At 51.2% G+C, this 16,158-nt stretch overlaps 7 protein-coding genes across 7 annotated transcripts, besides 8 other annotated features; 2 read left to right on the top strand and 5 right to left on the bottom strand.

Annotated features, from left to right (window-relative positions):
* Positions 1-507: 507 nt before the first annotated feature.
* Positions 508-2,089, bottom strand: ACLA_055420 (trehalose-6-phosphate synthase; the record flags this gene model as incomplete). Its single annotated transcript, XM_001274919.1, has 4 exons — positions 508-854; positions 929-1,302; positions 1,358-1,724; positions 1,795-2,089. The coding sequence occupies 4 exons, from the start codon at positions 2,087-2,089 to the stop codon at positions 508-510; spliced, it is 1,383 nt and encodes a 460-aa protein (XP_001274920.1).
* Positions 2,090-2,840: 751 nt separating this feature from the next.
* Positions 2,841-4,330, bottom strand: ACLA_055430 (putative nuclear envelope protein Brr6; the record flags this gene model as incomplete). The annotated part of the gene is made up of 3 exons (XM_001274920.1): positions 2,841-3,191; positions 3,247-4,154; positions 4,216-4,330. 3 exons carry the CDS (start codon positions 4,328-4,330, stop codon positions 2,841-2,843), a joined length of 1,374 nt encoding a protein of 457 aa, XP_001274921.1.
* Positions 4,331-5,416: 1,086 nt separating this feature from the next.
* On the bottom strand, positions 5,417-6,035 carry ACLA_055440 (uncharacterized protein; the record flags this gene model as incomplete). The annotated part of the gene is made up of 2 exons (XM_001274921.1): positions 5,417-5,792; positions 5,857-6,035. 2 exons carry the CDS (start codon positions 6,033-6,035, stop codon positions 5,417-5,419), a joined length of 555 nt encoding a protein of 184 aa, XP_001274922.1.
* A 1,507-nt stretch (positions 6,036-7,542) lies between these two features.
* Positions 7,543-7,573: a microsatellite.
* Positions 7,574-7,951: 378 nt separating this feature from the next.
* On the top strand, positions 7,952-9,640 carry ACLA_055450 (serine hydrolase domain-containing protein; the record flags this gene model as incomplete). The annotated part of the gene is made up of 1 exon (XM_001274922.1): positions 7,952-9,640. The coding sequence occupies one exon, from the start codon at positions 7,952-7,954 to the stop codon at positions 9,638-9,640; it is 1,689 nt and encodes a 562-aa protein (XP_001274923.1).
* Positions 9,641-10,310: 670 nt separating this feature from the next.
* On the bottom strand, positions 10,311-11,324 carry cwc26 (putative cell cycle control protein (Cwf26); the record flags this gene model as incomplete). The annotated part of the gene is made up of 1 exon (XM_001274923.1): positions 10,311-11,324. One exon carries the CDS (start codon positions 11,322-11,324, stop codon positions 10,311-10,313), a length of 1,014 nt encoding a protein of 337 aa, XP_001274924.1.
* Positions 10,815-10,909: a microsatellite.
* Positions 10,921-10,950: a microsatellite.
* A 285-nt stretch (positions 11,325-11,609) lies between the features above and the next one.
* On the top strand, positions 11,610-12,135 carry ACLA_055470 (MGMT family protein; the record flags this gene model as incomplete). Its single annotated transcript, XM_001274924.1, has 3 exons — positions 11,610-11,724; positions 11,789-11,912; positions 11,964-12,135. The coding sequence occupies 3 exons, from the start codon at positions 11,610-11,612 to the stop codon at positions 12,133-12,135; spliced, it is 411 nt and encodes a 136-aa protein (XP_001274925.1).
* A 361-nt stretch (positions 12,136-12,496) lies between these two features.
* Positions 12,497-12,522: a microsatellite.
* Positions 12,497-12,523: a microsatellite.
* A 201-nt stretch (positions 12,524-12,724) lies between these two features.
* Positions 12,725-14,828, bottom strand: ACLA_055480 (serine/threonine-protein kinase; the record flags this gene model as incomplete). Its single annotated transcript, XM_001274925.1, has 5 exons — positions 12,725-13,162; positions 13,219-13,453; positions 13,507-13,591; positions 13,653-14,461; positions 14,647-14,828. The coding sequence occupies 5 exons, from the start codon at positions 14,826-14,828 to the stop codon at positions 12,725-12,727; spliced, it is 1,749 nt and encodes a 582-aa protein (XP_001274926.1).
* Positions 14,533-14,571: a microsatellite.
* Positions 14,541-14,570: a microsatellite.
* Positions 14,829-15,912: 1,084 nt separating the features above from the next.
* Positions 15,913-15,938: a microsatellite.
* The last annotated feature ends 220 nt before the right edge of the window (positions 15,939-16,158 follow it).

The raw sequence follows: 16,158 nt of genomic DNA on the forward strand, positions 1-16,158 counted from the left end.
TTCATGGCTGAGGGGACAGGCGACAGCATCCGTAGTATGGATCTCCAGTCACAGCGGGACTTGTTGGAAACTGCCTAGAGCTGTTTCTATTTCTACTTTGGGGGCCATATGAGAGAAGCGATGTCCTGTTAACCTTTGAATATTTCAGTTCAAGCGTTGTGGTGCTTGTGTTGCCTATGCCAGATCCAAGTAATGGACAGAGAGCTGCCTGCCTCATGGTAGTATTGCCTACCTTCTGCTCTTGCTCTTCACAACGGACTTGGGGGAAATTTAGGCAGCTCAGGGAGTTTCCATGGAACCTGATGTTTTGCAATACTATTCTATCTTGAGTCTTGAGTGCGTAATATACATTCTGATCGGTCTGATCCGCTTTAGGTTGCCTATCTACTAGGCACATTACCTCAAGAACTTCTAGATGCGTGTTGACAACCTCTCGATGAACTTCTCTCCCCATCGAGCACTAAACGCAGCTTAGCAGGTTGAAGACCTCATCAATTCTCGATAGGCTCACCTGGTATTGGTCTCAATGAAGTCCCGTAGTTTTTGGTACTTCTCCTTCCTCTCTTCCTCACCCATTGTGACGGCTTTGTAGATAGCATCTGACAGCTCGTTTGTGTTCGCAGGATGGAAGCTAACACTGCCCTCTTTCATGAAGGACGCAGCACCTGCAAATTCGGAGAGGACCAGAACACCATGCCTCTCATCCTGACACGCAACGTATTCAAACGAGACGAGATTCATTCCATCTCGAGTAGAAGTGAGCAGACAAACATCCGCAATGGAGTAGAGCGCCGTGAGTTCGTCGAAGGGCACAGAGCGATGCATATAGAGCAGAGGCGTTCCATCCGGCGTAGCTGGTGAGTATCACATAGGTCAGCATCTGCATTCCATAGCTCGCGCCTAGGCCGCGAGCAGGACGATGACAAACAGTGTTTCCCGTTGATCTTCCCTGCTATCGTGCTGAGTTCCGTTTCCAAGTCTTGATACTCCTTGACATCCTCGCGACTCGGGACAGCGACCTGAATCAGCACCACCTTGTTCCTCAGCTCCGGGTCGCGATCCAAGAAGTAGTCGTAACCCTTCAGCTTCTGCGTAAGTCCCTTAATGTAGTCCAGTCGATCCACACCGATGATGACCTTCATTCCGCTGTATTTCTCCTCCAGCTGCTTGATTCGGTCCTGCACCTCCGGCTTCTTCAACGTATCTGTGAACTTCTGCGGATCAATACCCACAACAAACTTATCCGCCTCGACTAGACGATCCTTATACTGGATCCTGCCGGGGATCTCCGTACAAGCCCCTCTGTTCCTGGTCAGATACCCGTGGCTCCCATTGAAACTCGAATCAGCCCACTTACAGCGCCTGAGCACAACTCTGGATAAAATTCTGCTTGTATTCATCCGTATGGAATCCTATCAGGTCGCTCGCGAGGATCCCCTCGAGCAGATCATTGCGGACAGGAAGCGCTCTCCAGAAATCCCCTGCGGGGAACGGCGTGTGCAGGGAGAACCCGATGGCGCATGGTTTGTGCTTGTTGAGCCGCTGGCGCAGCAGCTTCGGCAATAGCATGAGATGGTAATCGTGGACCCAGATCAGACTTCCCTTTGTGGCTTCCTCAGCCACGGCATCGGCGAAGAGCTCATTGACGCGCTTGTAGGCTTGCCATGGGCCGTCGTCGAAGACGACACCAGATTGGTAATGCAGGATTGGCCAGAGGATTGAATCTGTAGGGGCGCAGAACGGATGAGCAGGAATAAAACGATGTAATACATGTTATGAGAGTGAGTCACTTACTTGAGAACTTATTGTAATGCTCGTTTGCCAGGTTTGTGTCCAGGAAGATCGCGACGGCATTGTGCTCGTCGAGGCTCTTCGCTACCTTCTCTTGATCTTTCTTCTCTGCGACTTCAATACCGGGCCAGCCAAACCAACGAAACTCGGTTGACTTTGTTAAACCAGACAACGACGTGACCAGCCCTCCGCTCGAAAGCCTGGACTGGTACGAGCCGTCGAAGCGTTTGACGGAGAGAGGAAGGCGGTTCGAGACGATGATGAGGTTGAATTTCTCCTGCTGACTTCCGGGGGCCATTTTTGATGATTGTTCTGAGTATATTTATTGCTCGAAGTTCTTAGTAACCTCACGAGGCAATATAACATGTGCGTCTAACAGTATCGGAAACTATACAGAATGTTGGTGTTGGCTTGCTTGAGCAGTTCAACTATACTTCAACTTTTAATATGGGCATCCATATACGTCAGTATGAATGAGATTTGCCCTCGAGTATTCATTGTTTCGATTATTCGACCGCATCTCCTTTCCTATTTGCTTTGCTTGGGGCACAGCAGTTGTTCGGATCTCAATTCCGCGAGAAGGGCAGATTGAGGCAAATCGACCTAACACGCTTTGCCCTGATAGCCCATATCACTTAATGGGACAAGATCACCGAGTGTAGGTCCGAAGATTGAAGACTCTTTCAGTGCTGTGATCTGATCCTGTGTGGCACGGCACCGATAATTCGACGTCATATTGGAATCACCGGAAAGAGGTCAAGCTCCAATTGACAGACATTTGGATTTATGTCAAAAGGGAAGTATTATAGTAACAGAGGGTACCTCTGATAATAGAGCTCAACACTGCGTGGTTCAAGGAATTAAATGGGACTCCGTGGTACTAAGGTTAATCTAGTACAATGCATGTCTCTATTGAACAGAAAAGGAAGAAAAAGGGAATAATTACAGTGGGGAATGGAAGATATAATAGTGAAACGCCATGAATCCATCCGCTGATGCAATTGATAAGGGTAAAGGAAACGGCCGGAAGGAAAGACAAGAGCCACCTTTCACAAAAGATGCCTTCGTTTGACTGGACTTGGAGTCCGCATGTGAGACTCTCGCTCACGACTGCGGCCCATTACAAATCCCATCTGTGGATGCTCCAGCATCAAGGGGGCGTCTGGCTTCGCGTCAACATTCGCGATAGCCCCCTGGTTAGGTTCCTCGTATCCAAACCCTGGGTTCTGTTGTAGGGAATATTGCGACGGGGGCATTGATGGATGATGTTGACCTGAGGGTTGACGAGAGAAAGAAGGAGGTGGTGGAGCATATTCGTGTTGACTGAAGCGGTTTCTGAAGGAACGGAAGGACCAGTTGCTGACAACGGTGACTGTCGAGATAGTAGCGAGGAAGAACATCTGCAGGTAACGGTTAGCATAAACACATCAACAATCGAAAGGGTACAACACATACAATTGCCTTCCAGCTGATCGGATCGATGAAGCTGTTGATGATAATCGCCATGGTATGTGCCGACACCTTGGCGCGTCCAACCTTGGCCGGATCACGGTTCATGCAGCGCTCCCAGTTCTCGCAGATCGTCTCCAGCGCAGGTAGTCGGTCTCCACTCATACATCTGTTGTCCACGTAGTTCTTCGTACAGACAGCCATCTCCGCCAAAATCGTGTCCGACACCTCCTCCGCGGCCTGCTCGAATTCAGCCCGGATGGCCGAGACAAACCCGAACACAACGTAGACCGCAAGCGAGAACAGCGACAGGTTCACGACTAGCTGCGCCCACCACGAAAGAATACTGGGAACGTTAGGGTGCGCCTCAAGCAAGGAGAAGAACTCCGAGAACGACGATAGCCGTGATGACGACTGTCCCTCCTGGCTCCCTTTCCGTCCCACGTTCTTCATATTGACCAGTTGTCCCTCGCTGCTGCTCGGCCGGTCGCTCTCATCATCGCTTTCATCCTTCCGCAGCTGTTGCCCGAGCGCCTTATCCCTCCGTCGCCGCTTTTGTACCCGTCTGGCCAGCGCATGGGAGTAGTGGTTCATTCGGGGGATTTCCCCACGTCCTGGACTGGGCGCAAACTTTCCATACATGCCGAATAACGAGTTTCGGTGGCCCGCTTTCGTCGGTTGTTCCGGTGTATCCTCGTTGTCGGCGTTCTCGGGGGAAGACAGATTTTCAGCTCCGGAAGAGAAATCCAAGTCGAATTTGCGCGGTGTCATGAATGCCGACTGTCCGAAATGCGATTTGGGATTCTTCGATGATGTTTGTGATGGGTTCTGGGAGAATAGGAAGGGTTGGGAGTTGGGAGCACGCAGAGCCGGCATCTCTTTCTTCTGGGGCGAATCGAAGATACTATGAGGGCCTGTGGATAGGTTAGACGTCTCGGTCTTCTATATAGTGATGGATTAAGGGCGAGCACTCACGCTTTTTCTGATTGTCGTGCTGCAGACCGAGCTGGTAGAAGGGCGACGTGACGTCGCCAGGCGCCCGGGACTGCCATTCAAAGTCCATCGGACTCTCTGCGGTGCGTTTCTCCATCTTGCTCTTCAATATTGGCAGAGGAAATAGGAAGTCGATAAGAGAACGAGATGGATGTTTGAAGACATCGATATTCAAGATTCTGACAGTATTTGGCTGGCCCGTCGCTCAGACGACGACTTTTATCATTCTTTGTTTAGACTGTGGAGTATCGCCAGAACGGGTTAGTCTGGCGAGTTCTTGTATGGCCTCTGAGATTGTTCTTAGAAGCAATCCGTGGAAGCCATAACGGAATAGGATCTATTTCCTTCTCTGCCATGGAGTATCTACAATCCTTCCTAGATTTACTAGACTGCAACTAACTCCCAGTCATATCGACGGCTAGTGGCTGCATTTCGCTGCAGGAAAGCAGCGAGGAGCTCTTGAGACCTTGTTGATCTATATGCACGTGACAATGCTTTGAATACATATCCAATGCCTACAAAATACTTCACTACTAAAGAGGTACCTACAGGAATAGTAGGTACAAGACTGACCTATGTCTTGCTTTTATGAACAGATAATCTCGATAACTCCAGCGAATTGAAATGATCATGATTTATATTATTCTACAATCATAATGACCCAAGCTTCAATTATTATGCAGCGATGGTTCTTTGTGTGCCCCGCACAGTGCTGGAATTCCCCGGTCGCGACTCGCAAATCATCACGATTAGTGCCCAACCCATGTACTGTGTATGTCTAACAAGCGAAAAGCTTTTTTTCTTTTCCATCCACCTACACAAATCCAAAATGTGTTCTTCATGTGGCATCAACTGAAAGAGATCGTACACTGCGATGATTGCGGTAAATGATACTATTATGGGTATAGAACAATCTGTCTGGCGACTACAGTCATGATCATAAGCCTAATAAAAAAGAACAAGGGCAGCAGGAAGACAACCAACACAACTCCAGCTTAGCAAGTCCCTGTCTGCACCTACTTGCAATGAACAATTAACCAATCCCTCGAAAGCATGCTAATCATGAAGCCAACATCTTGAAAGTGAACGAGACGACCAATATCTAACCAAACTCCCAAGCACGATGAGAAGCAGTCGAACGCCACAAGAAGTAACAAGCTGAGAACGATCCCTGCTGAACAGATCACAGCTCGGTGCGATCGATCAGCTCGAAATCATCGTCCGCGAGATAACCGCCGCCCATCTCGCTTTCGTGTACAACGATCTCGTACTCCCTGACCAGTTTCTCTGTCTCCTTCGTCTCGAACTTCTCGACGGCCTTGTTCACCGCGTCAGACAGGATGGTCTGGGCGGACACCTCGAATGGATACAGCAGATCATCTTGCTCATCCTGCACGATAGCCGGGTGTGTCTCGACCACCGTGGGACCCTCGACTTCCTCGCCACTCGACGAATCCGACGGACCGCTGTCGAGAATCTCTCGAATATCGTGACGTAGGGCCATCTGGGAATATCGGGCGAGCTGGTTGATGTTATGTTGGTTTGCGCGCTTCAGGACGCTGGTCATGGGGTTAGCCTGCTTTCGGGACTTCTCCGTGTCATGGTACAACAAGGACAACGTACGGGATATGGCGGTGCGCTGGCTTCGCAGGACGAGTTAAGGGCAGGAAAGGCGTCACCAAGTTCTGTCGGGGTAGCGCACTTCGACCACCGTGAGCCCACTTCGCCTTGCGGTCATGCTGCCTCTTTGCTTCGGTGCCAGCCCGGCGCAGGTCATTGTTGATGAACGTCTCAGATCCCATGATGATTAGGTTGTTGAGGGGTGTTGGAGATGGGAGAAGTCTATGGTGGATTATGGGAAATGGGGGTCGCGATATATGTGCGGGTATAAGGAAGGCTGGACAGTGTTTGCCGACAGACAACAATAGGGTATCTGGGGATGTTGAAGAGGCAGATGCGATGGGATATGAGAGGGAATAGAAGGCTGATGAATAATAATGGATCTAACGGATCTAAAGGCGTGATCCAGAGTCGGTGCTTTGATTATAGGACGGCCTTTGTCTGAGTCACCCTGTTTGGTATCCAGTCATCAATGAATAGATAGCAGGCTTTCGCTAGAACGGGATCGCTCAGCGGCAACGGTAACCATGGATATGAAAGACCAATAAATGGTGCAAAGAGAAAGAACCAGGACGGAACAAAAGCACCCGGCTGGGTCTTTTTTACTCTTAGTAGACTATCTATGAGATTCTTGGAGAGAAGGGGGGCGTTGTTCATTATCTCTGTTCCTATCAACCATCCGCATGCGCCGCCGGCAGCACGAGGACGCAGGAGGCGCTGCTGATTGCGACACGCCCAGCTTCTCTGCTGATTATCCAGGCAGATTATTGTCTCCCATCCTACAGAGTATCTACATTGTCGAGGTATTTTTTCCTCTCTTATCAGTATTGTTATTATTGTCGCATCCGCGATGCGCGATCTGACTGTCCAGTGTCAACTGTGTAGATACTCTCCGTACAAGTACTTGTTTCCAGAGATCGATCCCCGATTTTCCCCCTCACCCCCATTTCCTCCACATTCGCCCCTGATTTTTTTGATTCTTATCGAACCTGGAGGAAACCCCAGTACTGAGGTTCTTCTCCCAAACGCCACAATCAAACGTCCGGCAACCATGGTACTTGGTAAGGATTGCACTGGAGCCACCGTCAATAGAATCATCATCAGCCATCTTGTACACAGATTATACCAAACTAGGACCCCGGTGTGAGAGGGATGAGCTGATTGCCTCGATGTCATTGCGCCGATCCTCCCCAGCCTCAGGCACATTCCTCGGCTTCCAGTATTGACTTTTCGATTTCATTTCCTGTCCGGGTGACTCAGAAGGAAACCTGACGTCGTTGGCTCTTTGTTAACTTCCATGTTCCAAGTGTGACTGGCAGCTCCAGACATGCATTTATCCATCTTACTCAGGAGGAGATGCGAGCTAGCCTGAGTCATCGCATGTGCAACATACCCATGACGCTGCTGATAAGGAGGCTCGGAGATTGTTGGTGAAGTACAGCTATCAGCAATCTGCCTTGACGGATTGGACGATCTAGTCGCTCATCTGTCACTCCTCCCCGCAGCTTGCGTCTGTGATAGGATTCAGCCATTCTTGCTGCCTCCGGATGACTTGCTTTGATCAGCTGTTGCTCAGCTGTTGCTGTGGGGGTTTTTGGTTGGGGTGTTGATTTTACATCAGTTGATTCAGAAGGCTGTAACACTCATTGGGTTCTTCTTTGACTTCGTTTTTGAGAATCTACCAATGAGTATATATATATATATATTTATCTATATCTATCTGATGGGCACCGTCTTTCTGTCTCAACCCGTAAGTCAGTGTGAGTCAGGTGATTCATTGCCATCAGTATACATACCAGGTCCTTGTCATACGGATACCACCTCTGTCTCCATTCTTTCTTTTTAGCTATACTTGAGTCCTCAGATAGATGGACCATAAGAACTACCAGGCATAACTAAAATAGCAGCAACATCAACAAGCCGACATGCAAGGAACATACTTGACGGGTCACAAACCCTCTCGATTTGCAGGGATACGAAGAGGAGGATTAATAATAAAAATAGCTCCAAAGTCATGCAGACTAAGTTAGATGAAGGTCTCTGATATCTACATCCTGCTGAATTTCAATATACATAGGCTATAATAATATCAATCATCATGGTCATTAAGTCTCTCCTCATACTTCCGAGTCTCATCCCCTGCATACTGGCAGCATGTAACACACAGTCCCCCTTCTACCCACCTCCAGGTTACAACCGCCAGGCCTCCGAGATATGGGAGACCCTCGGCAAAGTCGAAGCCGCGCTGTCGACTCTTGTCCGCAGCTCTACAGACCTCAATAGATCATCTTATTCAATCGAGGTGACCTCATCAAATTCTACATTATGGTCGACGTTCCATACAGCAAAGGAGAAGAATGCCACCCGACCTGGAGCTGAGACCGTCGATGAGACCAGTCGCTATCGCATCGCAAGCATCACCAAGGTCTTTACTGTGCTGGGGATACTCCAGCAACATGCCGCCGAGAACCTCTCCCTCACAGACACGGTGGATAAGTACCTCCCTCGCGACCGCAGAAATGAAATTGCCGGTAGCATGCAGTGGGACAAAATAACACTCCAATCTCTGGCAAGCCAACTCTCTGGCGTCCCGCGCAACTGGACCCCAGACGCTCTGCCGAAATGCGATTCTCACAAGGACCCCCATTCCTGCACCGAGGAACTACTCGATATCCTAGCAAGCAGACCGGCCTTGTTCGCACCAAATGCCAAATCGACATATTCCAACATCGCCTTCGAGCTGCTGGGTCTCGTGCTCGCAAACGTGACCGGCACCACCTACGAGGAATACATCACGACCTCCATCCTCCAGCCCCTAGGCATGTCCCAGTCATCCTTCGCCACACCCCCGGACAGCGTCTCCGTGCTCCCCAAGGGCGACTCATGGTACTTCGACGTTGACATGGGCGTGGAGAACCCCTCGGGCGGCCTATACGTGCCCTCGAAGGACATGTCGACCTTCCTCCGCTACATCCTCGCGAACTACAGGGACATCGCCGATACGAAGCTAAACTGGCTGCTCCCTGGCTCCTTTATGGCAGGGATGGGCAACTTCTACGGCATGCCGTGGGAGATCTTCCGCACGGACAAGATCCTTCTAGCGGACGGCGGCCAGGCGTGTGGAGGCAGGCCAGTGACGTTCTTTACCAAGGAAGGCGGGCACCCGGGGTACAGGACGCTGGTCCTCCTTGTGCCGGAGTATGACCTTGGCATCACCATTTTCACCGCTGGGGACCGGTGGTTCCTGGATGAGGTGCGGGAGATGCTGACCGTCCCACTGATCCGCGCGGCTGATGAGCTTGCTGCGCGGCAGGTGGGGGAGACGTATGTGGGATCATACAAATCCGCGTCTGCAGAAGGGGGCGCCAAATTCACACTAACGTACACGCCGACTCATGGCCTCGAGATCAGCGAGTGGGTTGTAAACTCCACAGACGTGCTCGATTTTGTATCCGAGCGCTTCCTTTCCCCTACGAGCACAGCCTTCCACGCTCAGTTGATTCCCTCCGGCCTCTACAGAGACGAGGAGAAACAGGTAGGAGAGGTATGGAGGATCGCGAACGTGGTTGACAAAGAGGCTTCCACGGCCGTGTGGGATGACTTCTACCTCACTGACGTAGATCGCATGACATATGCAGGCAGACAGTTCAGTGATGTTGTTTTCTGGGATAAGGATGAGAAGACTGGTATGTTTGGGAAGGTGGAGTTGACGGCCTTTGGGGTCAATGTGACACGTGTGCTGGATCAGAAGGCAGAAGAAGCCTCATATGAAAGACAGGAACTTTGAGCCACCGGTGGAGACTTGAAGTGTTTCTTACTGAATGCGCTTGGATCGTTGGTTTGAATATGGATCTTGGGCGATGGCATTCGGAATTCACCGACGCCGTGGTTTGATCGGCTCGCTACGATGCTTTTCTTTGGGTGTCGGTAAAAAAGCTCAGTAGCCACACGGACTACAACGATAAACACAAGATTCATGTTTCTTGTTTGGTAAATCTTTAGATAAGCTAGATAGGTATTACTATTGTCCAAGAATCCGCCAGAGCTGGATACATGCATTGGTAGACAATCATCATCCGAAATGAGATCGAGGACAACAGGTGAAGTCGTCCGCTCCAGTTCATACACAGCGCAGACAGATTCTTCTTGACGGCCGTGAGGGATAGAGTGGTCGGACGCCAACATCTAGTTTGTTGCCTGAAAACCCTGCAAGGTCGTGAGGCCCCTCTGCTCCATCGCGGCCTGTTGGATCGTGGACAGTTGTCGACATGCGGAAACTGCCTTGAGGAACGTCGGTATCCGTTTTGTCGGATAGGTTTAATCAGTGAAGGCTATTCTTGTGATGACCTGCTGCATTGCTAGGGTGCAGAGGTCAATATCGAAATCGTGGTATCATCGGTGTCCAGCACCGAATGATCGCCAAGCCCAACTCCTGTGAACAACTGAAGATCGATGCATCACTCATCCATCTGCCATTGGTAATCCAACGCCTCCATTCTCCCCTTCTTGTTCCTCGCCGCAAACCACTCCTTCTCAAACCCATTACTCCGGTCCACCCCATCCCACCGGTGTCCCGGCCGGATACCATACCGATTCGGCTGAAACGCCCCCTTGTACAGCGGCTGTCCCGTCACACTCACTCCCGGCCCGGTGGACTTGGTCAGGAACTGCGCGGCGGGATCATTCCACCGCGCCTGCGACTTCAACTCCTCATTCAGCGACTCGTCCTCAATCGTCCGCGCAAGCGGCATCGCCCGCGCCTCCTGGATCTCCTGCCGCCGCACCTCGCGCTCCCGCCGCTGCACATCACCCATCAGCGCCTCCTTCGCCGCCTCCTCCTTCTCGCGCTTCTCCTGCTCCGCCCGCCGCGCCTCCGCCCGCTTCATCGCTACGTTGATGATCCGCCCAGACGCATCACGGTAGATCGTCTCCTGCGCCTCCGCCGGCCGCTCTGCATTCCGCGCCGCCTCCACCCGCTTCCGCCGCTCCTGCGCCGCCACCATCGCCGCCGTCTGCGCCGCCGTCTGCAACCCCGCCCGCGCCCCGGACTCCATCCGCAATCCCCCATCCTCCTCCTCCTCCTCCTCCGCTCCCTCCACTACAGCCGGCGCATCATCCTCCCCATCCTCGCCCTCCCCGCGCCGCGCCGCGTTCTCCGCCGCCGCAGACGCGATGATCGCGTCCGCCGCATCCTGCTCCTCCGCCCCGCCAATAGTCTTCCAGTTCGACTTCTTCGCGCGCCGGAACTCCGCGCTCCGCGCCGAGCTCACGACGGCTGGGCTCTCGTCGCCCTCGTCGAATTGGGACCCGGCGGTCCGTAGATCGGGCGGGTCGTCGTCGGCGATGATCAGGCCGGCGGCGGCGGTGTCGGCGTGTTTGGTCTTCTTGCGTTTCTTTTTGGGGCGTTCGGTAGCTGGGTCCGCCGTGAGGTAGTTCTTGGCGAGGTATTCGGCGAGTGAAGAGGAGGGCATTTTGGGGGTTTGTGTTGGCGTTGTGTTGCGTTTTGAAATTTGATGGTATGGATGCAAGACAGGAGCTTGGGAGGAGCTGGTGGTTATCATGGTAGGATAGAGATTAGATAATCGGAGTTTTGTTTCGCCGGTTCTTTTTCTAAATCCTCGACAGCTAGTCCGTATTCCGTAGTCTGATGCAAATACGATACCCTCCTCCGACCACGACTTGCAGGTTCACGAACTCACGATAATGGGACTAGGAGTAATGATATGATCTACTCCCCATCATTTTGAATGATCGACATGCCCCGCTCCGATGAGGCAGAATGGTGGTTCAACGCCGTCTACGAAGCCGTGCAAGCTATCCCCGCTGGCAAAGTGACGTCCTACGGGCACATCGCCCTGCTGCTTGGTGAACGTACGTCGGGCTTCCAGCTCCGAGCTACATTTTCTTTGAATAAGTAGTGGCTGATTCATGATAGCCAAAAGACCCCGGCAGGTGGGCATTTGTCTCAAACATTTGCCGTCGGAGCCTTCGAGTTATTTCCACGCTGGCAATGTGCCCTGGCAGCGGGTGATTAATTCTAAGGGCATGATCTCGCACCGGTACGTTGGTTAATAGTGTAGTAGAGGGCGGGCTTTGGCTGATCGGTGTAGTGGGCCTGGTAGTGCTGAGCGCCAGGCGGAGGTGCTGCGCCAGGAGGGCGTTGAGGTCGAGACGGATAGTATGGGCGAATTCTACGTGGATCTTGCGCGGTATGGATGGTTTCCGGATCGGTTGCCTGGGGAGGAAGACGAAGAAGAAGTATCGGATCTTGAAGAAGAGTAAAGCGCTGGCTGAAGAGGATCCGTTCTACGCGACTGTGAGCACCCAGTCAGACCTCTTGCCGGGTACTAAAGTCGGTTCTTGATCGCATCTCATTCATTCATATCCAGACCCTCTATTCCAGAGCCTGTTCACATGTTTCGAGTTATATCCATGAAATTTGGAATGGTAGTAACGCTTCAACTGGTTTCGATGAAGGAAACTCCCTGGGACATGTGCGGAATCAAGTGTCTGCGTGTAAAAGATCAAAGGATAGTGGTTTCCCCGACATCTAAAGGAAGACATGGCCTCAGGCTGGCCTTGCAAGGACAAACTCAGAATGGCTTGGGAGTATAGGAGGGGACGGATGGTCGGGACTCTATGCAGAGAGAGAGAGAGAGAGAGAGAGAGATAGGAGAAAAGGAAGGACACTCGGCATCATATGACAAGGAGATCGAATCGTAAAATACCCAGTCAGGCGGCCAAAAAAGCACCAAAAATAAAGACGAAGATCCACACTTATAAAGAAGAAAGAGAAGAAGAAAAGAGACAGGTAGATAGGAAGAGATCGTCACTCAACTGATGTCTGGGTATGCTTTTGCCTCTGCATAGATCATCGCTTCTTGATCTCAGAAGCCCATCCATCAATTCCCTCGCCTTTGGTTCCAGGCGATATACCCAGACCCACCCCTTTCATACCAGGTGTGTCACTCAGCCACTCGTGAGACGCCATACCACCGGCATTGGCGCGTTTTTCAGGTGGCAACTCCAGCATCGGTAACAGAAATTCGCTGATGCGCATACTCTCTTCCACTGTGAAATGGTATTTCTCCCGCAGGACATCGGGCAACGCCCAATGGCGTAGCCGATGGATATTGCGCAGCTCGCCTTTGCGGTTGAAGATCTCCTGTGACCACTTTCCAGCGAGACAGATTGATTTGGGAAACGGGCCAAGCAGCTCGATGATCTGTGCAATATGGTCGTCATCTTTGCCGTACTTTGTCCCTGACTGCGGATCAAAGAGGTAATCGCCTGTAATAAGTTCAAAGACCTGCGAATTATTAGACATGAACTGGGACAACGTAGACATATTTCCCTGAAACGTACCATACAAGCCATGCTCCAGATATCTGTACTGGCACCCCATTTGGACCCCAAGATGACCTCTGGAGACCGATATTGTCGCGTTTGAATATCGTTGGTGAAATGGTGTCCCACCCAGCATGCATTTCCAAGGTCCGCGATCTTCACTGAGATGATATCGCAAAGCGGGTCTTCACCTTCTTCTTTTGAGGACGACTTGTCCAGCGAGATTCCAGAAACCTCCCGTTCCAACAAGTCACTACCAGATGTCAGTCCATCAAGATTTGCACACTCGATTCAATCTCCACATACGCAGTCTTCTCTCTCTCTTTCTGCTTCTCGTCCTCCTTAATCCCTAATAACTCCTTCATCGATGTGTTCTCCTGGGCAGATGTGTCTGCAAATCATCAGTGACGTGCCCTGAAACAAGCCACAGTCGAACGCGCGATGGAACTTACTTGACGATTCGTTGATCACCTGGCTGAGACTGCTGTGAGAATGTTGGGAGCTGTGCTTGAAATCATGGTGGCCGAAGCTGGTGTTCAGCGGACTGGGCAGAGGCTGGCTCCCAGTGATCAGAGTCCTTCTCCGGCGTCGACCGTTGCGGTTATCCTCTTTGTTCTCCTTCTTGGCCTCCTCTTTGACATAGGCCTGCACGATCTGCTCCACATCGCCAATTTCAATCAGAACGTTCTCCGGTTTCAAGTCGGTGTGGATGATGCCGCATTCCCGGTGAAGATAATCCAAGCCCAACAGCACCTGTTTGGTGATCTGCTTCACCAGAGGCATTGGAATACCCCGATGGTTCCAGCGCTTGATCAACCCCAACAGATTCTCGCCCAATACCTCAAATACCATGCACACATGTACACCGTTCGGGCCCTTGTGTTCAAACGAATCGAGGAGGCTGACGACATGTTTCCGACCGGGATGCGAAGGTTTCGCTTGAACGATCTTGTTGAGCAGTTTGATTTCATCGATTGCGGTTTCGGTGTAGTGGGCGGCGGAGCGGACGACCTTCAACGCGACGTGTTTCCCCGTGGTAGTATCGCGGGACAACCAGACGGTGGAGAAATGACCCCAGCCCAATTTGCGCACGACAACGTAGCGACCGTTGTTGTATGTTTCGCCCACCTGGACTGGATGATAACCGCCCTTGCAGTAGTCCTCCGAATCTTCCTCCTCGGCGGTAGTTTCGACTTCTTCTCCGGACGATGAAGAACCTGAGCGCGATGGCGGGACATCATATGCGGCCTTGACGGGGACCCTGCTACTCATATTTGGTTAGGAAGAAAAATGCAAAAAGCGCTGTAAAGCAGGATGACGGGTGACGAAAATAGAAGATGGAAGAAGAAGAAGAAGAAGAAGAAGAAGAAGGATGAAGCAAGTATTCACTCAGAAAGAAACACAAAAAAAAAAGAAGCTCGCGCAGAGAGAAAGCAAGAAGCATACCCCTCACTATTGATGGCAGATTGATCGATGGCAGAAGAGGCGGCGTCGTTGGTGACGATCGGCTTCAGATCGGTCCCTTTTCTCCTCTTCTTACCGCCATTGACATTTGCAGCATTTGCAGCAACGCTGGCCATCTGTTTCCCCTTGTTGATCACAGCCTTGGTGATATCTACCCCGTCCATTATGGGAAATGGGAATGGGATAGGGTGAAAAAATCGGTTCCGGTCGGGAGGAGGAGGAGGGAGAAATATGATTTGAGGGATCGGTAGGGTCGAGGAGGGGCACTCAGGCGGTTGTTGGGCCGGAGAAAAAGGGCGAAAAGAGCGAGAAGGCGAGACTTTTTCGGGTTGTAGGTTGGAGTTAAAGAGAGCAGCAATAAGAAGGACGAAGAAGTCCAGCCAAGTTGCGTCTGGCGGCGAAGGGGCGGATGCGATTATTGTGCGAAGACTATGAGGGGTTGTCGTTGCTGGTGGTCTCAAGCGCCCGCGACCGCAACGGAAAGGTGACTGCGACAAGCCAGATGATAAGCCAAAAGGATGCCGATCGTATGGAGTGTTCGGAGCTTAAGATTGAGCTCGACAAGCAGAAAGGTTGATGAGGAAAATTGCTAATGATCAGACCAGACGATATTGACCATCCAGAGGACCCTTGAACGATGAAGAAGAGAGAGATGCTGGATATGACGCAAACGATAAGCCTGGACACATACAATATATTCACACGGGACTGGAACCAATGCTTGGACGGTCTAAACTCCAATCGCCTTGAAGCCTTGTCTACAAAAAGCACATTGAAGAGAGGAGGATGAAGCCAGAAACTCAACAACGATCGTAGTCGCGAGGATAAAGGGAAAATAGTGAAGAAAAGCCAGTAGAGTAGTAGTACCTGGTTGAGGATCCCCCAATGGAGGAATGTCCGCAAACAGCAGCCGATGTGTTGACAGCAAGCCAACAAGGCACAAGCCGGACGGATGTGGCAAATCCCAACTGGGATGAAGGAGAAAATAAGCGGATCTTTTAACAGGTGCAGCTAGATCGGCATAGAATCCAATTGTTGCCCGGAGAAGTAGGTAGACTCGGATTGCTGATGCCACTACGATAGCCACCTCCGTATATGTCCGGGAGGCGAGAGAGGAAATGGAAGACAGGCGATGAGGAGTCAGGAACGAGGCGGATGAGTGGAAAGATGACGATAGAACAGATTCATCCATCTCATTGATCCATTTGTTGGAGGAGGATGGGCCAAGGTTTTGTAGCTGAAATCGTGTGGTGATGATGATAATGATGATGATGGTTATCCAGCAGAGGATGCACTGTGTTTCCCCGGATCTATCGGTTGCTCCCATCGGAATTCGATGTTAATCGAGCTCTTGACAGCTGGATTGTAACAAAGCCTTTCTTAGGGTTCTTGATTTCTCATTCCTATCACTGAAGTCTGTTTAATCAAACTAGAGAAACAATCTCAGCCGCTTGGCCGATATTTCTTCCTCGATGCTCTCCGAACCTCACAGGA

Source organism: Aspergillus clavatus, genomic scaffold, assembly GCF_000002715.2.
Source record: "Aspergillus clavatus NRRL 1 1099423829794 genomic scaffold, whole genome shotgun sequence".
NCBI lineage: Eukaryota > Fungi > Ascomycota > Eurotiomycetes > Eurotiales > Aspergillaceae > Aspergillus > Aspergillus clavatus.